The following is a 21,332-nucleotide window of genomic DNA, read 5'->3' as shown; positions in this document are numbered from 1 at the left end:
ATACTGGTCCATACTGGTCCATACTGGTCCATACTGGTTTATACTGGTCCATACTGGTTTATACTGGTCCATACTGGTCCATACTGGTTTATACTGGTCCATACTGGTCCATACTGGTTTATACTGGTCCATACTGGTTTCCAGGCCTGTTCTGCTGTGGTCCCTGCTCGCTCACGGCTGTGAAGAACGGGGAGGTTTTCCTCAAGTACGACACGCCCTTCGTCTTCGCCGAGGTGGGCGTGGCCTCCGCATGCTAATGAGATGCTAATGAGATGCTAATGAGGCGCTAACAACCCCTCCCCTCCGCACTCACCCTATGGCGGCTGCACAACAGGCTCATTAATATGCAAATGAGGGCGTTAACGGAGCGGCCTCAATGCATTGATGGCGCAGTGGGTGTTGCCACATGTTAATTAGATGCTAATGAGATGCAAATGAGGCTCTAACAACCCCTCCCCTCTGCACGCACCCTATGGCGGCTGCACAACAGGCTCATTAATATGCAAATGAGGGCGTTAACGGAGCGGCCTCAATGCATTGATGGCGCAGTGGGAGTTGCCGCATGTTAATTAGATGCTAATGAGATGCAAATGAGAGGCTAACAACCCCTCCCCTCCGCACTCTCCCTATGGCGACTGCGCAAAGGGCTCATTAATATGCAAATGAGGCTGCTCCGTTGGCGACCTCAATGCATTGTCGGTATAGTGAGCGTGGCCTCCGCATGCTAATGAGATGCTAATGAGATGCAAATGAGAGGCTAACAACCCCTTACCTCTGCACTCACCCTAAGGCAGCTCTACAACAGGCTCATTAATATGCAAATTAGGCCGCTAACGGAGCATGCTCAATGGATTGCCGGTATGGTGGGCGTGGCTGTATGCAAACAAGATGCTAATGAGATGCAAACGAGGCCTCTAACGAAATGGATTGTGGGTATGGTGGGCGTGGCATGCAAATGAGGGGCATGCTTATGCTAATGAGGAGCAAGACATCATAGCGCTAATACTAATTAGGTGCAAATTTTATGCAAATGAGAGCAGGTGCGGCTGTAAATCGCTAATGAGGGGTGTGGTTTATGCTAATGAGCAGTGTTAATGGGGCTAATAAGGGGTTATTTATGCAAATGGGGTAATTAATAATGCAAATGACATACTTGTTCTTAATTAATTAGCTTAATTAAGTATTCAAATAGCATAATTAAGTATTCAAGCACTTCATTCAAATTAATCGCAATTAATGATGCAATTAAAGTTAATTATGTGAGTCTGGAACAAATTATGCAAATGAGCCATGTAAGGACTAAAGTTAAATGATTTAATTTATTATGCAAATGAGATGTAGAGTCAGCAGGCCATTATGCAAAGCAGAGGTTAATTAGACTAATTAGGGGGGGTATTATGCAAATTAGGAGTAATTCTGCAGGTCTGGGGTGGTTATTTATGCTAATGAGGCAGTTAATTATGCAAATGAGAAGGGAAACAGTGGCATTATCACCATCTGACTTCACCCAGCCCTAATTAACAGAGCAGGGACTAATTACCCTAATTGAGTGACATAACGAATCCCACTAACGGAGAGGTGATTAGATATGCAAATGAGCTCATTAATCATGCAAATGAGAAGGCAAACCGTGACAAGGCGTAGTGGCAGACACACACAACCTGTCCCATTGCCTCATTAACAACGCCAGCACTAATCACCCTAATTAGGGAGCATCACGACTTCCACAGACCGAGGGCTAATTAAACATGCAAATGAGCTCGTTAATTATGCAAATGAGCAGGTGAACAGCGACAAGGTGCACCGACAACACCAGACACACAGAACCTCTTCCATTGCCTCATTAACAAAGCGGGGACTAATTACCTTAATTGAGTGACATAATGAATCCCACTAACTAAGGGATAATTAAATATGCAAATGAGCTCGTTAATTATGCAAATGAGCAGGTGAACAGCGACAAGGTGCACCGACGACACCAGACACACAGAACCTGTCCCATCGCCTCATTAACAAAGCGAGCACTAATTACCGTAATTAAGGAGCATAACAAATCCTGCTGACAGAGGGCTAATTAAACATGCAAATGAGCTCGTTAATTATGCAAATGAGCAGGTGAACAGGGACAAGGTGCACCGACAACACCAGACACACAGAACCTCTTCCATTGCCTCATTAACAAATTGGAAACTAATTAACCTCATTGAGCGGTGTAACGAATTCCCCTAACTAAGGGATAAATAAATATGCAAATGAGCTCATTAAGTATGCAAATGAGCGGGTGAACAGCGACAAGGTGCACCGACAACACCAGACACATGGGGGCTTTGCCCTCGCCTCATTAACAAAGCAGGGACTAATTACCCTAATTAGGGAGCATAACAAATCCTGCTGACAGAGGGCTAATTTAAACATGCAAATGAGCTCATTAATTATGCAAATGAGCAGGTGAACAGGGACAAAGTGCACCGACAACATCAGGAACACAGAACCTCTTCCATTCCCTCATTAACAAATTGGGGACTAATTACCCTAATTAGGGAGTATAACAAATTCCTCTGACAGAGGGCTAATTAGACATGCAAATGAGCTCATTAATTATGCAAATGGGCAGGTGAACAGTGACAAGGTGCACCAGCAACACCAGAGCCACGGGGGGCTTTGCCATCGCCTCATTAACAACGCCAGCACTAATCACCCTAATTGAGTGACATAATGAATCCCACTAACTCAGAGGTGATTAAATATGCAAATGAGCTCGTTAATTATGCAAATGAGCAGGTGAACAGGGACAAAGTGCACCGACAACATCAGACACACAGAACCTCTTCCATTGCCTCATTAACAAAGCAGGGACTAATTACCCTCAATAAGGGGCATGACTGATTCAGGTATCAGAGGGCTAATTAAATATGCAAATGAGCTCATTAAATATGCAAATGAGAAGGCGTAGTGGCAGACACACACAACCTGTCCCATTGCCTCATTAACAAAGCGAGCACTAATTACCCTAATTAGGGAGTATAACAAATTCCGCTGACAGAGGGGTAATTAAACATGCAAATGAGCTCGTTAATTATGCAAATGAGCAGGTGAGCAGCGACAAGGTGCACCGACAACACCAGACACATGGGGGCTTTGCCATTGCCTCATTAAGACAGCGGGCACTAATTACCCTCAATAAGGGGCATGACTGATTCCGCTATCAGAGGGCTAATTAGATATGCAAATGAGCTCATTAATTATGCAAATGAGAAGGCAAATCGTCACAAGGCGTAGTGGCAGACACACACAACCTGTCCCATTGCCTCATTAACAAAGCGAGCACTAATCACCCTAATTAGGGAGCACAACGACTTCCACTGACCGAGGGCTAATTAGACATGCAAATGAGCTCATTAATTATGCAAATGAGCAGGTGAACAGCGACAAGGTGCACCGACAACATCAGACACACAGAACCTGTCCCATTGCCTCATTAACAAAACAGGGACTAATCACCCTAATTGAGTGACATAATGAATCCCACTAACAGATAGGTAATTAATTATGCAAATGAGCTCATTAATTATGCAAATGGGCAGGTGAACAGCGACAAGGTGTACTGGCAGCGGCAGCCCCACGGGGGCTTCGCCGTGGTGCACGTGGAGGAGGGGGCGATCGGCCGCAGGATCAGCACCCAGGGGGCCGGGACTGCGGCCAGAGTGGACATCACTGACCAGTACAAACACCCCGAGGGTGAGTGTGAGTGACCACTGAGTGACCACTGAGTGACCCCTGAGTGACCCCTGAGTGACCCCTGAGTGACCCCTCAGTGACCACTGAGTGACCCCTGAGTGACCACTGAGTGACCCCTGAGTGACCACTCACTGTGAGTGACCCCTGAGTGACCACCGAGTGACCCCTGAGTGACACTGAGTGACCCCTGAGTGACCCCTGAGTGACCCCTGAGTGACCACTGAGTGACCCCTGAGTGACCACTGAGTGACCCCTGAGTGACCCCTGAGTGACCACTGAGTGACCCTGAGTGACCCCTGAGTGACCCCTGAGTGACCACTGAGTGACCCCTGAGTGACCCTGAGTGACCCCTGAGTGACCCCTGAGTGACCCCTGAGTGACCCCTGAGTGACCCCTGAGTGACCCCTGAGTGACCCCTGAGTGACCACTGAGTGACCCCTGAGTGACCCCTGAGTGACCGCTGAGTGACCACTGAGTGACCCCTGAGTGACCCCGGAGTGACCCTGAGTGACCCCTGAGTGTCCACTCAGTGAGTGTGAGTGACCCCTGAGTGACCCCTGAGTGACCCCTGAGTGACCCTGAGTGACCCCTGAGTGACCCCTGAGTGACCCCTGAGTGACCCTGAGTGACCCCTGAGTGACCACTGAGTGACCACTCAGTGAGTGTGAGTGACCGCACAGAGTGGACATCACTGACCAGTACAAACACCCCGAGGGTGAGTGACCACTGAGTGACCACTGAGTGACCCCTGAGTGACCACTGAGTGACCCCTGAGTGACCCCTGAGTGACCCTGAGTGACCCCTGAGTGACCCCTGAGTGACCACTCACTGTGAGTGACCCCTGAGTGACCCCTGAGTGACCCTGAGTGACCCCTGAGTGACCCCTGAGTGACCCCTGAGTGACCCTGAGTGACCCCTGAGTGACCCCTGAGTGACCACTCAGTGAGTGTGAGTGACCGCACAGAGTGGACATCACTGACCAGTACAAACACCCCGAGGGTGAGTGACCCCTGAGTGACCCTGAGTGACCCTGAGTGACCCCTGAGTGACCACTGAGTGACACCTGAGTGACCCCTGAGTGACCACTGAGTGACCACTGAGTGACCCCTGAGTGACCACTGAGTGACCCCTGAGTGACCCCTGAGTGACCCCTGAGTGACCCTCAGTGACCCCTGAGTGACCCCTGAGTGACCACTGAGTGACCCCTGAGTGACCCCTGAGTGACCCCTGAGTGACCCCTGAGTGACCACTCAGTGAGTGACCCCTGAGTGACCCCTGAGTGACCACTGAGTGACCCTGAGTGACCCCTGAGTGACCCTGAGTGACCCCTGAGTGACCCTGAGTGACACTGAGTGACCCCTGAGTGACCACTGAGTGACCCCTGAGTGACCCTGAGTGACCCCTGAGTGACCCTGAGTGACACTGAGTGACCCCTGAGTGACCACTGAGTGACCCCTGAGTGACCCCTGAGTGACCCCTGAGTGACCCCTGAGTGACCCCTGAGTGACCCCTGAGTGACCCTGAGTGACCCCTGAGTGACCTCTGAGTGACCCCTGAGTGACCCCTGAGTGACCACTGAGTGACCCCTGAGTGACCCCTGAGTGACCCTGAGTGACCACTGAGTGACCCCTGAGTGACCACTGAGTGACCCCTGAGTGACCACTGAGTGACCACTCACTGTGAGTGACCCCTGAGTGACCCTGAGTGACCACTGAGTGACCCCTGAGTGACCCTGAGTGACCACTGAGTGACCCCTGAGTGACCACTGAGTGACCCCTGAGTGACCACTCAGTGAGTGTGAGTGACCCTGAGTGACCCCTGAGTGACCTCTGAGTGACCCCTGAGTGACCCCTGAGTGACCCCTGAGTGACCACTCAGTGAGTGTGAGTGACCCTGAGTGACCCCTGAGTGACCACTGAGTGACCTCTGAGTGACCCCTGAGTGACCCCTGAGTGACCCCTGAGTGACCCCTGAGTGACCACTGAGTGACCCCTGAGTGACCCCTGAGCGACCCCTGAGTGACCACTGAGTGACCCCTGAGTGACCCTGAGTGACCCCTGAGTGACCACTCAGTGAGTGTGAGTGACCCCTGAGTGACCCCTGAGTGACCCCTGAGTGACCCTGAGTGACCCCTGAGTGACCACTCAGTGAGTGTGAGTGACCCCTGAGTGACCCTGAGTGACCCCTGAGTGACCCCTGAGTGACCACTCAGTGAGTGTGAGTGACCGCACAGAGTGGACATCACTGACCAGTACAAACACCCCGAGGGTGAGTGACCACTGAGTGACCCCTGAGTGACCCCTGAGTGACCCTGAGTGACCCCTGAGTGACCCCTGAGTGACCACTGAGTGACCCCTGAGTGACCACTGAGTGACCCTGAGTGACCCTGAGTGACCCCTGAGTGACCCCTGAGTGACCCCTGAGTGACCACTGAGTGACCACTGAGTGACCACTCAGTGAGTGTGAGTGACCGCACAGAGTGGACATCACTGACCAGTACAAACACCCCGAGGGTGAGTGACCACTGAGTGACCCCTGAGTGACCCCTGAGTGACCCTGAGTGACCCCTGAGTGACCCCTGAGTGACCACTGAGTGACCACTCAGTGAGTGTGAGTGACCGCACAGAGTGGACATCACTGACCAGTACAAACACCCCGAGGGTGAGTGACCACTGAGTGACCCCTGAGTGACCCCTGAGTGACCCTGAGTGACCCCTGAGTGACCCTGAGTGACCCCTGAGTGACCCCTGAGTGACCACTCAGTGAGTGCGAGTGACCCCTGAGTGACCCCTGAGTGACCCCTGAGTGACCCTGAGTGACCACTCAGTGAGTGTGAGTGACCCCTGAGTGACCCTGAGTGACCACTGAGTGACCCTGAGTGACCCCTGAGTGACCCTGAGTGACCCTGAGTGACCACTCAGTGAGTGTGAGTGACCCCTGAGTGACCCTGAGTGACCACTGAGTGACCCCTGAGTGACCCCTGAGTGACCACTGAGTGACCACTGAGTGACCCTGAGTGACCCCTGAGTGACCCCTGAGTGACCCTGAGTGACCCCTGAGTGACCCCTGAGTGACCCCTGAGTGACCACTCAGTGAGTGTGAGTGACCACTGAGTGACCCCTGAGTGACCCCTGAGTGACCCCTGAGTGACCCCTGAGTGACCCCTGAGTGACCACTGAGTGACCTCTGAGTGACCCCTGAGTGACCCCTGAGTGTCCCCTGAGTGACCCCTGAGTGACCCCTGAGTGACCCCTGAGTGACCCCTGAGTGACCCCTGAGTGACCCTGAGTGACCCTGAGTGACCCCTGAGTGACCCCTGAGTGACCACTGAGTGACCCCTGAGTGACCCCTGAGTGACCCCTGAGTGACCCCTGAGTGACCACTGAGTGACCACTGAGTGACCCCTGAGTGACCACTGAGTGACCCTGAGTGACCCCTGAGTGACCCCTGAGTGACCACTCAGTGAGTGTGAGTGACCGCACAGAGTGGACATCACTGACCAGTACAAACACCCCGAGGGTGAGTGACCACTGAGTGACCACTGAGTGACCCCTGAGTGACCACTGAGTGACCCCTGAGTGACCCCTGAGTGACCCTGAGTGACCCCTGAGTGACCACTGAGTGACCACTCAGTGAGTGTGAGTGACCGCACAGAGTGGACATCACTGACCAGTACAAACACCCCGAGGGTGAGTGTGAGTGACCACTGAGTGACCACTGAGTGACCCCTGAGTGACCACTGAGTGACCACTGAGTGACCCCTGAGTGACCACTGAGTGACCCCTGAGTGACCACACAGAGTGGACATCACTGACCAGTACAAACACCCCGAGGGTGAGTGACCACTGAGTGACCCCTGAGTGACCCCTGAGTGACCCCTGAGTGACCACTGAGTGACCCTGAGTGACCACTGAGTGACCCCTGAGTGACCCCTGAGTGACCCCTGAGTGACCCCTGAGTGACCCCGGAGTGACCACTGAGTGACCCCTGAGTGACACTGAGTGACCCCTGAGTGACCCCTGAGTGACCCTGAGTGACCCCTGAGTGACCCCTGAGTGACCCCTGAGTGACCCCTGAGTGACCCCTGAGTGACCCCTGAGTGACCCTGAGTGACCACACAGAGTGGACATCACTGACCAGTACAAACACCCCGAGGGTGAGTGACCACTCACTGAGTGACCCTGAGTGACCCCTGAGTGACCCCTGAGTGACCCCTGAGTGACCCTGAGTGACCCCTGAGTGACCCCTGAGTGACCCCTGAGTGACCCTGAGTGACCACTGAGTGACCGCTGAGTGACCCCTGAGTGACCCTGAGTGACCCTGAGTGACCCCTGAGTGACCCTGAGTGACCCCTGAGTGACCCCTGAGTGACCCTGAGTGACCCTTGAGTGACCCCTGAGTGACCCCTGAGTGACCCCTGAGTGACCCCTGAGTGACCCTGAGTGACCACTCACTGAGTGACCCCTTAGTGACCCCTGAGTGACCCTGAGTGACCCCTGAGTGACCCCTGAGTGACCCCTGAGTGACCCTGAGTGACCCCTGAGTGACCCCTGAGTGACCCTGAGTGACCCCTGAGTGACCCCTGAGTGACCCTGAGTGACCCCTGAGTGACCCTGAGTGACCCTGAGTGACCACTGAGTGACCACTCACTGAGTGACCCCTGAGTGACCCCTGAGTGACCCCTGAGTGACCCTGAGTGACCCCTGAGTGACCCCTGAGTGACCCCTGAGTGACCCTGAGTGTCCCCTGAGTGACCCCTGAGTGACCCCTGAGTGACCATTCAGTGAGTGACCACTCAATGAGTGTGAGTGACCCCTGAGTGACCATTCGGTGAGTGACCACTCAATGAGTGTGAGTGACCCCTGAGTGACCCCTGAGTGACCCCTGAGTGACCCTGAGTGACCCTGAGTGACCACTGAGTGACCACTCGATGAGTGTGAGTGACCGCTCAGTGACCCCTCCAGGTTTGGTCAGTTCCGTTCCTGTCCCAACTCTTTGACCTCTTGACCCCTTGACCCCACCAATGACCAATGACCAATGACCCCTTGACCCCACCAATGACCAATGACCCGACCCTTGACCTTTGACCCCACCAATGACCCCTTGACCCCACCACTGACCACTGACCCCTCAACCCAACCCTTGACCTCTTGACCCAACCCTTGACCTTTGACCCCATCCTTGACCTCTTGACCCAACCCTTGACCCTTGACCCAACTCTTGACCAATGACCGATGACCAATGACCCAACCCTTTGACCCAACCCTTGACCTTTGACCCCACCACTGACCAATGACCAACGACCCCACCACTGACCAATGACCAATGACCTCTTGACCCCACCACTGACCAATGACCAACGACCACTGACCAATGACCAATGACCTCTTGACCCCACCACTGACCAATGACCACTGACCAATGACCAATGACCACTGACCACTGACCAATGACCAATGACCACTGACCAATGACCACTGACCAATGACCAATGACCTCTTGACCCCACCATTGACCAATGACCACTGACCAATGACCAATGACCAATGACCACTGACCAATGACCACTGACCAATGACCAATGACCATTGACCAATGACCACTGACCACTGACCAATGACCACTGACCAATGACCAATGACCAATGACCACTGACCAATGACCACTGACCACTGACCATTGACCACTGACCAATGACCACTGACCACTGACCAATGACCACTGACCAATGACCACTGACCAATGACCACTGACCACTGACCACTGACCAATGACCTTTGACCCCACCGCTGACCCCTTGACCCCACCATTGACCTCTTGACCCAATCAATGACCTTTGACCCCACTGCTGACCAATGACCCAACCCATGACCCCACCACTTACCAATGACCCCACCCCTGACCCCACCCTTGACCTTTGACCCAACCCTTGACCTCTTGACCCCACCACTGACCCCTTGACCCCACCACTGACCCCTTGACCCCACTCTTGACCCTTTGACCCCACCACTGACCCCTTGACCCAACCCTTGACCCTTGACCCCGCCAATGACCCCTTGACTTGACCCTTGACCCTTGACCCAACCCTTGACCAATGACCGCTGACCAATGACCCGACCCTTTGACCCAACCCTTGACCTCTTGACCCCACCAATGACCAATGACCCAGCTCTTGACCCTTTGACCCCATCCTTGACCTCTTGACCCCACCAAGGAGCAATGACCCCACCAATGACCTCTTGACCCAACCCTTGACCCTTGACCCAACCCTTGACCTTTGACCCCACCACTGACCCCTTGACCCCACCCCTGACCCCACCACTGACCCCTTGACCCAACCCTTGACCTCTTGACCCCACCACTGACCCCTTGACCCCACCAATGACCCAACCCTTGACCTTTGACCCCACCACTGACCCCTTGACCCAACCAATGACCAATGAGCCAACCCTTGACCTTTGACCCCGCCACTGACCTCTTGACCCAATTCTTGACCTCTTGACCCCACCAATGACCGATGACCCAACCCTTGACCTTTGACCCCACCACTGACCCCTTGACCCCACCACTGACCAGTGACCAATGACCAATGACCCCTTGACCCCACCAATGACCCAACCCTTGACCTTTGACCCCACCACTGACCTCTTGACCCAACCCTTGACCCCTTGGACCCCACCACTGACCAATGACCAATGACCACTGACCAATGACCAATGACCAACGACCAATGACCTCTTGACCCCACCAATGACCAATGACCACTGACCAATGACCACTGACCAGTGACCAATGACCAATGACCAATGACCACTGACCACTGACCAATGACCAATGACCACTGACCACTGATCACTGACCAATGACCACTGACCATTGACCACTGACCAATGACCAATGACCACTGACCAATGACCACTGACCAATGACCACTGACCACTGACCAATGACCAATGACCACTGACCAATGACCACTGACCACTGACCACTGACCATTGACCAATGACCACTGACCACTGACCAATGACCAATGACCACTGACCACTGACCTCTTGACCCCACCACTGACCAATGACCATTGACCACTGACCACTGACCACTGACCACTGACCAATGACCACTGACCTTTGACCCCACCACTGACCCCTTGACCCAACCCTTGACCTCTTGACCCCATCCTTGACCTCTTGACCCCTCCACTGAACCCTTGACCCAACCCTTGACCCTTGACCCAACTCTTGACCCTTTGACCTCAACCCTTGACCAATGACCAATGACCGATGACCGATGACCAATGACCCAACCCTTCGACCCAACCCTTGACCTTTGACCCCACCACTGACCCCTTGACCCCACCAATGACCACTGACCCTTGACCCCACCACTGACCAATGACCCAACCAATGACCAATGACCCCTTGACCCAACCCTTGACCAATGACCAATGACCGATGACCCAACCCTTTGACCCAACCCTTGACCTTTGACCCCACCGCTGACCCCTTGACCCAACCCTTGACCTCTTGACCCAACCCTTGACCTTTGACCCCACCACTGACCCCTTGACACAACCCTTGACCTCTTGACCCCATCCTTGACCTCTTGACCCCACCAATGACCCAACCCTTGACCTTTGACCCCACCAATGACCCCACCAATGACCTCTTGACCCAACCCTTGACCTGTGACCCCACCACTGACCCCTTGACCCCACCCCTGACCCCTTGACCCCACCAATGACCAATGACCCCGTCCTTGACCTCTTGACCCAACCCTTGACCTTTGACCCCACCACTGAACTCTTGACCCCCCCGACCAATGACCCAATTCTTGACCCTTTGACCCCATCCTTGACCTCTTGACCAAATCCTTGACCTTTGACCCCGCCACTGACCTCTTGACCCAATTCTTGACCTCTTGACCCCACCAATGACCAATGACCCAACCCTTGACCTTTGACCCCACCAAGGACCAATGACCCCACCACTGACCCCTTGACCCCACCACTGACTCAACCCTTGACCTTTGACCCCACCAATGACCCCTTGACCCAACCCTTGACCTTTGACCCCACCACTGACCCCTTGGCCCCACCAATGACCCCTTGACCCCACCCCTGACCAAACCCTTGACCTTTGACCCCACCAATGACCCCTTGACCCAACTCTTGACCCTTTGACCCAGCCCTTCACCCTTTGACCTCAACCCTTGACCAATGACCAATGACCGATGACCCAACCCTTGACCTTTGACCCCGCCACTGACCCCTTGACCTAACCCTTGACCTTTGACCTTGCCACTGACCTCTTGACCCAATTCTTGACCTTTGACCCCACCAATGACCAATGACCCCACCAATGACCCCTTGACCCCACCACTGACTCAACCCTTGACCTTTGACCCCACCAATGACCCCTTGACCCAACCCTTGACCCTTTGACCCAACCCTTGACCTCTTGACCCCACCAATGACCCAACCCTTGACCTTTGACCCCACCACTGACCCCTTGACCCAACCCTTGACCCTTGACCCAACCCTTGACCTTTAACCCCACCAATGACCCCTTGACCCCACCAATGACCAAACCCTTGACCTTTGACCCCACCACTGACCCCTTGACCCAACCCTTGACCCCTTGGACCCCACCACTGACCAATGACCAATGACCAATGACCCCTTGACCCCACCCCTGACCTTTGACCCCACCACTGACCACTGACCAATGACTATTGACCAATGACCATTGACCTTTGACCCCACCAATGACCCCTTGACCCCACCACTGACCCCACCACTGACCTTTGACCCCACCAATGACCCCTTGACCCAACCCTTGACCAATGACCGATGACCAATGACCGATGACCAATGACCAATGACCCCACCACGACCTCTTGACCTTTGACCTTTGACCTTTGCCCCTTTCCCCCCAGGCTCGGAGGAAGAGCGCCGCGCCGTCTCCACCGCCACCTCCCACGGCTCCCGGCCGCGCCGCCGCCCTCCGGCCGCGTCCGGCGAGGTGACCATGGCGGTGACCGCGGTGACCGCGGTGGCCGGAGCCGCCCTGGAGCTGAGGGCGGAGCTTGGGAACCGGGGGGCGGAGCCTCGGACGCTGCGGCTCCGCCTCTCGCTCTGCGCCGTGCGTTACACCGGGGTGGCCGGCGCCGCCTTCCGGCAGGAGCAGCACAGCCGGACGCTGCCGCCGGGGCAGGGTGAGGGGACTGGGTTATACTGGTTTGTACTGGTTTGGACTGGGAGGGGACTGGGAGGGACTGGGAGGGAAAAAATTGGGGGAAAATGGGGAAGAAAGGGTTAAAAGTGGGAAAGAAAGGGTTAAAAATGGGTTAAAAATGGGTTAAAAATGGGGATGAAAGGGTTAAAAATGGGGGACATGGGGGAAAATGGGGGTTTGGAGTTACTGGTTTATACTGGTTTATACTGGTTTGTACTGGTTTGTACTGGGAGGGATTGGGGGAAAAAATTGGGGAAAAAATGGGGAAAAATGGGGAAAAAGTGGGGAAAAAAGGGTTAAAAACGGGGATGAAAGGGTTAAAAATGGGGATGAAAGGGTTAAAAAAAGGTTAAAAATGGGGGAAATGGGGATCTGGGGTTACTGGTTTATACTGGTTTGTACTGGGAGGGACTGGGGGAAAAAATTGGGGGAAAAATGGGGAAAAATGGGGAAGAAAGGGTTAAAAATGGGGGAAATGGGGGTTTGGGGTTACTGGTTTATACTGGTTTATACTGGTTTGGGCTGGGAGGGACTGGGAGGGAAAAAATTGGGGAAAAAATGGGGAAAAAATGGGAAAAAATGGGAAAGAAAGGGTTAAAAATGGGGATGAAAGGGTTAAAAATGGGGAAAAATGGGTTTAAAATGGGGAAAAAATTGGGTTTTTTATACTGGTTTATACTGGGAGAGACTGGGAGGGAAAAATTGGGGAAAAAAATGGGAAAAAAAGGGTTAAAAATGGGGAAAAAAGGGTTAAAAATGGGGAAGAAAGGGTTAAAAATGGGGGAAATGGGGAACTGGGGTTACTGGTTTGTACTGGTTTATACTGGGAGGGACTGGGAGGGAAAAAATGGGGGAAAAATTGGGGAAAAAAAGGGAAAAATTGGGTTAAAAATGGTAAAAAAAGGGTTAAAAATGGGGATGAAAGGGTTTAAAATGGGGAAGAAAGGGTTAAAAATGGGGGTAAATGGGGGTTTGGGGTTACTGGTTTGTACTGGTTTATACTGGGAGGGGAAAATTGGGGAAAAAATGGGGAAAAATGGGGAAAGAAAGGGTTAAAAATGGGGAAGAAAGGGTTAAAAATGGGGGAAATGGGGTTTGGGGTTACTGGTTTATACTGGTTTGTACTGGGAGGGACTGGGAGAGGAAAAATTGGGGGAAAATGGGGAAGAAAGGGTTAAAAATGGGTGAAAAATGGGGAAAAAGGGGTTAAAAATGGCAGAGAAAGGGTTAAAAATGGAGGAAATGGGGGTTTGGGGTTACTGGTTTATACTGGGTTATACTGGTTTGTACTGGGAGGGGGTTGGGGGGGTTAAAGGGTTAAAATTCTGGGGAAAAAAGGGTTAAAAATGGGAAAAAATGGGTTAAAAATGGGGAAAAAAGGGTTAAAAATGGGGGAAATGGGGGTTTGGGGTTACTGGTTTATACTGGTTTATACTGGTTTGTACTGGTTTATACTGGGAGGAGGTTTGGGGGAAAAAATTGGGGAAAAAATGGGGAAAAATGGGGAAGAAAGGGTTAAAAATGGGTGAAAAATGGGGAAAAAAGGGTTAAAAATGGGGAAGAAAGGGTTAAAAATGGCGGAAATGGGGGTTTGGGGTTACTGGTTTATACTGGTTTATACTGGGAGGGACTGGGAGGGGGTTTGGGGGGCCGTCAGTCTGTGTCCCCCCCTCCATGCCTCAGTTTCCCCCCCTATGCCTCAGTTTCCCCGTGCCTCAGTTTCCCCGTGCCTCAGTTTCCCCCCGTGCCTCAGTTTCCCCGTGCCTCAATTTCCCCCGTGCCTCAGTTTCCCCCGTGCCTCAGTTTCCCCCGTGCCTCAGTTCCCCCCGTGCCTCAGTTTCCCTCCCGTGCCTCAGTTTCCCCCGTGCCTCAGTTTCCCCGGTGTCCCCCAGAGGACTCGGTGTCCATGTCGGTCAGTCCGTGTCCCCCCCCGTGCCTCAGTTTCCCCGTGCCTCAGTTTCCCCGGTGTCCCCCAGAGGACTGGGTGTCCATGTCGGTCAGTCCGTGTCCCCCCCCGTGCCTCAGTTTCCCCGTGCCTCAGTTTCCCCTGTGTCCCCCAGAGGACTCGGTGTCCATGTTGGTCAGTCCCTGTCCCCCCCCGTGCCTCAGTTTCCCCGTGCCTCAGTTTCCCTGTCCCCCAGAGGACTCGGTGTCCATGTCGGTCAGTCCGTGTCCCCCCCCGTGCCTCAGTTTCCCCGTGCCTCAGTTTCCCTGTCCCCCAGAGGACTCGGTGTCCATGTCGGTCAGTCTGTGTCCCCCCCCATGGCCCGTGCCTCAGTTTCCCCGTGCCTCAGTTTCCCCAGTGTCCCCCAGAGGACTCGGTGTCCATGTCGGTCCCCCCCCGTGCCTCAGTTTCCCCGTGCCTCAGTTTCCCCAGTGTCCCCCAGAGGACTCGGTGTCCATGTCGGTCCCCCCCCGTGCCTCAGTTTCCCCGTGCCTCAGTTTCCCCTGTGTCCCCCAGAGGACTCGGTGTCCATGTCGGTCCCCCCCCCCGTGCCTCAGTTTCCCCGTGCCTCAGTTTCCCCGGTGTCCCCCAGAGGACTCGGTGTCCATGTCGGTCCCCCCCCCGTGCCTCAGTTTCCCCGTGCCTCAGTTTCCCTGTCCCCCAGAGGACTCGGTGTCCATGTCGGTCCCCCCCCCGTGCCTCAGTTTCCCCGTGCCTCAGTTTCCCTGTCCCCCAGAGGACTCGGTGTCCATGTCGGTCCCCCCCCCCGTGCCTCAGTTTCCCCGTGCCTCAGTTTCCCCTGTGTCCCCCAGAGGACTCGGTGTCCATGTCGGTCAGTCCGTGTCCCCCCCCGTGCCTCAGTTTCCCCGTGCCTCAGTTTCCCCGGTGTCCCCCAGAGGACTCGGTGTCCATGTCGGTCAGTCCGTGTCCCCCCCCCGTGCCTCAGTTTCCCCGTGCCTCAGTTTCCCTGTCCCCCAGAGGACTCGGTGTCCATGTCGGTGCCCTTTGGCGAGTACCAGCCCCACGTGGGCGAGCAGGACGCGCTCAAGCTGACGGCGGCCGGGGCGGTGCAGGAGACGGGGCAGGTGCTGGCCAAGGAGCTGCTGGTGAGGCTGCACACGCCGGAGCTCACCATGACGGTAACGAGCGGGGGGGGGGGGGGGGGGAAATGGGGGAAAAATGGGAAAAATGGGAAAAATGGGAAAAATGGGAAAAAACGGGGGTAGACCTGTTGTCGCTCCATTCCTATTGACTTCAATGGGTAGACCTGGTGTCCTGAAATTCCCATTGACTTCAATTGGTAGACCTGGTGTCCTTGAGTTCCCATTGACGTCAATGGGTAGACCTGGTGTCGTTTTTATCCCATTTACTTCAATGGGTAGACCTGGTGTCGTTTTTAGCCCATTTACTTCAATGGGTAGACCTGGTGTCCAATGATCCCCGCTGACTTCAATGGGTAGACCTGGTGTCCTGAAATTTCCATTGCCTTCAATGGGTAGACCTGGTGTCTGTTTTATCCCATTGACTTTAATGGGTAGACCTGGTGTCTTTAAATTCCCATTTACTTCAATGGGTAGACCTGTTGTCTCTCAATTCACATTGACTTCAATGGGTAGACCTGGTGTCTTTAAATTCCCATTTACTGCAATGGGTAGACCTGGTATCCAATGATCCCCATTGACTTCAATGGGTAGACCTGGTGTCCTTGAGTTCCCATTCACTTCAATGGGTAGACCTGGTGTCCTTGAGCTCCCATTCACTTCAATGGGTAGACCTGGTGTCCTTGAGCTCCCATTCACTTCAATGGGTAGACCTGGTGTCCTTGAGTTCCCATTCACTTCAATGGGTAGACCTGGTGTCCTGGCACACCACAGCTCACCATGACGGTAACTGGGAAAAACTGGGGGGAAATGCGGGAGACGGGGCAGGTGCTGGCCAAGGAGCTACTGGTGAGGCTGCACACGCCGGAGCTCACCATGACGGTAACGACCCGGGGGGGGGGGGAAATGGGGGAAAAAACGGGAAAAACGGGAAAAATGGGAAAAATGGGAAAAATGGGAAAAATGGGAAAAGCGGGGGTAGACCTGTTGTCGCTCCATTCCCATTGACTTCAATGGGTAGACATGGTGTCCTTCAATTCCCATTGACTTCAATGGGTAGACCTGGTGTCGTTTTTATCCCATTGACTTCAATGGGTAGACCTGGTATCCAATGATCCCCACTGACTTCAATGGGTAGACCTGGTGTCCTGAAATTCCCATTGACTTCAATGGGTAGACCTGTTGTCTCTCAATTCACATTGACTTCAATGGGTAGACCTGGTGTCCTTCAATTCCCATTGACTTCAATGGGTAGACCTGGTGTCCCTGAGTTCCCATTCACTTCAATGGGTAGACCTGGTGTCTCTTAATTCCCATTGACTTCAATGGGTAGACCTGGTGTCCTTTTTATCCCATTGCCTTCAATGGGTAGACCTGGTGTCCTTGAGCTCCCATTCACTTCAATGGGTAGACCTGGTGTCCTTGAGCTCCCATTCACTTCAATGGGTAGACCTGGTGTCCTGGCACACCACAGCTCACCATGACGGTAACTGGGAAAAACTGGGGGGAAATGGGGGAGACGGGGCAGGTGCTGGCCAAGGAGCTGCTGGTGAGGCTGCACACGCCGGAGCTCACCATGACGGTAACGAGCGGGGGGGGGGGGGGGAAATGGGGGAAAAAACCGGGAAAAATGGGAAAAATGGGAAAAAACGGGGGTAGACCTGTTGTCGCTCCATTCCTATTGACTTGAATGGGTAGACCTGGTGTCCCGAAATCCCCATTGACTTCAATGGGTAGACCTGGTGTCCTTCAATTCCCGTTGACTTCAATGGGTAGACCTGGTGTCCCGAAATCCCCATTGACTTCAATGGGTAGACCTGGTGTCCCTAAATTCTCATTGACTTCAATGGGTAGACCTGGTGTCGTTTTTATCCCATTTACTTCAATGGGTAGACCTGGTGTCTCTAAATTCCCGTTTACTGCAATGGGTAGACCTGGTATCCAATGATCCCCATTCACTTCAATGGGTAGACCTGGTGTCCTTGAGTTCCCATTCACTTCAATGGGTAGACCTGGTGTCCTTGAGTTCCCATTCACTTCAATGGGTAGACCTGGTGTCCTTCAGTTCCCATTGACTTCAATGGGTAGACCTGGTGTCCTGGCACACCACAGCTCACCATGATGGTAACTGGGAAAAACTGGGGGGAAATGGGGGAGACGGGGCAGGTGCTGGCCAAGGAGCTGCTGGTGAGGCTGCACACGCCGGAGCTCACCATGACGGTAACGAGCGGGGGGGGGGGGGGGAAAATGGGGGAAAAAACGGGAAAAACGGGAAAAATGGGAAAAATGGGAAAAATGGGAAAAAACGGGGGTAGACCTGTTGTCGCTCCATTCCTATTGACTTCAATGGGTAGACCTGGTGTCCCTGAAACCCCATTGACTTCAATGGGTAGACCTGTTGTCGCTCCATTCCCATTGACTTCAATGGGTAGACCTGGTGTCCAAGGATTCCCATTGGTTTCAATGGGTAGACCTGGTGTCCTTTTTATCCCATTGCCTTCAATGGGTAGACCTGGTGTCCTTGAGTTCCCATTCACTTCAATGGGTAGACCTGGTGTCCTTTTTATCCCATTGACTTCAATGGGTAGACCTGTTGTCTCTCAATTCCCATTGACTTCAATGGGTAGACCTGGTGTCCCGAAATCCCCATTGCCTTCAATCGGTAGACCTGGTGTCCTTCAATCCCCATTGACTTCAATGGGTAGACCTGGTGTCCTGAAATTTCCTTTGCCTTCAATGGGTAGACCTGGTGTCTGTTTTATCCCATTGACTTCAATGGGTAGACCTGGTGTCCCCGAAATTCCCATTGACTTCAATGGGTAGACCTGGTGTCCTTGAGTTCCCATTCACTTCAATGGGTAGACCTGGTGTCCTTGAGTTCCCATTCACTTCAATGGGTAGACCTGGTGTCCTTTTTATCCCATTGACTTCAATGGGTAGACCTGTTGTCTCTCAATTCACATTGACTTCAACGGGTAGACCTGGTGTCCCTAAAACCCCATTGACTTCAATGGGTAGACCTGGTGTCCCATTTATCCCATTGCCTTCAATGGGTAGACCTGGTGTCCTTGAGTTCCCATTCACTTCAATGGGTAGACCTGGTGTCCCTAGATTCCCATTGGTTTCAATGGGGCAGAATTTTGGGGTAAAAACCAGCATTTTTTTGGGGTTAAAAATGAGGATTTTAGAGCAAAAAACTGAAGATTTTTTGAGGAAAAAACCCGAGATTTTTTGAGGTAAAAAATGGGATTTTTTTGAGGTAAAAATGGGATTTTTTCGACTTAAAAATTCCCATTTTGAGGTAAAAAAATAGATTTTTTTTTTTTAAAAAAGGGGATTTTTTTCTGTTAAAAAACCGGGATTTTTTTGGTGTAAAATCCTGGAATTTTGGGTAATTCCCAGATAATTTTTGGGATGGATTCGGTCTCTCCTGCAGCTCCTGGGCCAGGCTGTGGTGGGGCAGGAGGTGCCGATCCAGGTGGTTTTCCAGAACCCTCTGCCCAAACCTCTGAGCGGAGCCTCCCTGCGCATGGAAGGGGCCGGAATCGCCTGCCCCAAACCCGCGGCGCTGGGGTGAGTCTGACTGGTTTGTACTGGTTTATACTGGGAGGGGGTTGGGGGGGTTAAAGGGTTAAAAATCCGGGGGAAAAAGGGTTAAAAATGGGTTAAAAATGGCCAAAAATGGGTTAAAAATGGGGAAGAAAGGGTTAAAAAGGGGGGAAATGGGGGTTTGGGTTTACTGGTTTGTACTGGTTTATACTGGGAGGGGGTTGGGGGGGTTAAAGGGTTAAAAATCCGGGGGAAAAAGGGTTAAAAATGGGTTAAAAATGGCAAAAAAAGGGTTAAAAATGGCGGAGAAAGGGTTAAAATGGGGAAGAAAGGGTTAAAAATGGCGGAAATGGGGGTTTGGGTTTACTGGTTTATACTGGTTTATACTGGGAGGGGGTTGGGAGGGTTAAAGGGTTAAAAATCCGGGAAAGAAAGGGTTAAAAATGGGGGAAAAAAGGTTACTGGTCCATACTGGTTTATACTGGTCCATACTGGTTTATACTGGTCCATACCGGTCCATACTGGTCCATACTGGTTTATACCGGTCCATACTGGTTTATACTGGTCTATACTGGTCCATACTGGTCCATACTGGTCCATACCAGTCCATACTGGTTTATACTGGTCCATAGTGGTCCATACTTGTCCATACTGGTTTATACTGGTTTATACTTGTCCATACTGGTCCATACCGGTTTATACTGGTTTATACTGGTTTATACCGGTCCATTCTGGTCCATACTGGTTTATACTGGTTTATACTGGTTTATACCGGTCCATTCTGGTCCATACTGGTTTATACTGGTTTATACTGGTCCATACCGGTCCATACTGGTTTATACTGGTTTATACTGGTTTATACTGGTCCATACTGTTCCATACTGGTTTATACCGGTCCATACTGGTTTATACTGGTCCATACTGGTTTATACTGGTCCATACTGGTTTATACCGGTCCATTCTGGTCCATACTGGTTTACACTGTTCCATACTGGTTTATACTGGTCCATACTGGTTTACACTGTTCCATACCAGTCCATACTGGTTTATACTGGTCCATACCAGTCCATACTGGTCCATACTGGTCCATACTGGTCCATACTGGTTTATTCTCCCCGCAGCTCGGTGGGGGCGGGGCAGACTCTCCGTCTCAGCCAATCAGTGACGCCGCTGCGGGCGGGGCAGCGCCGCCTGGCGGCTGTTCTGGAAAGTTCCTCCCTCGCGCCGCTGCACGGCAGCCTCCAGTTCCTGGTGCAAACTGGGAGCACTGGGAGCACTGGGAGCGGCGGGGGAGGGGAGGGGAGTGGCGGGAACGCGCTGGGGAATGGCGGGGAACGCGCGCGGGAATGGCGGGAACGCGCGCGGGGTTGGCGGGAGGAGGAGGGGGAGGAGGGGGAGGCGCGGGGGGAGCACGGGGGGGTGAACTGGGAGGGACTGGGAGGGACTGGGAGCACTGGGAGGGGTCACTGGTTCATACTGGGAGCACTGGGAGCCGTACTGGCTCACTGGGATCACTGGGAGGGGGACTGGGAGGGACTGGGAGTCATACTGGGCTATACTGGGAGCACTGGGAGGGACTGGGAGGGACTGGGAGTCATACTGGGCCATACTGGGAGCACTGGGAGGGGAACTGGGATGGACTGGGAAGCACTGGGAGCCATACTGGGAGCACTGGGAGCACTGGGAAGGGTCACCAGACCATACTGGGAGCACTGGGAGGGGAACTGGGAGGGACTGGGAAGCACTGGGACTCATACTGGGAGCACT

The 21,332-nt window shown here is 53.2% G+C and overlaps 1 protein-coding gene across 1 annotated transcript in view; it reads left to right on the top strand.

Annotated features, from left to right (window-relative positions):
* TGM1 (transglutaminase 1) overlaps positions 1-20,840 on the top strand; it is a gene marked incomplete at its 3' end in the record, with an annotated part of 65,483 nt that extends 44,643 nt beyond the window's left edge. The window contains exons 10-15 of the mRNA XM_058853211.1: positions 145-233; positions 3,585-3,738; positions 12,673-12,951; positions 15,895-16,055; positions 19,453-19,589; positions 20,687-20,840. Coding sequence (XP_058709194.1) covers positions 145-233; positions 3,585-3,738; positions 12,673-12,951; positions 15,895-16,055; positions 19,453-19,589; positions 20,687-20,840 — 974 coding nt within the window. The remainder of the gene's footprint in view (positions 1-144; positions 234-3,584; positions 3,739-12,672; positions 12,952-15,894; positions 16,056-19,452; positions 19,590-20,686) is intronic.
* Positions 20,841-21,332: the final 492 nt, after the last annotated feature.

Source organism: Poecile atricapillus, chromosome 19 (assembly GCF_030490865.1).
Source record: "Poecile atricapillus isolate bPoeAtr1 chromosome 19, bPoeAtr1.hap1, whole genome shotgun sequence".
NCBI lineage: Eukaryota > Metazoa > Chordata > Aves > Passeriformes > Paridae > Poecile > Poecile atricapillus.
Note: the sequence above shows the minus strand (reverse complement) of the source record. Positions and strands in the feature narration are given on the sequence as shown.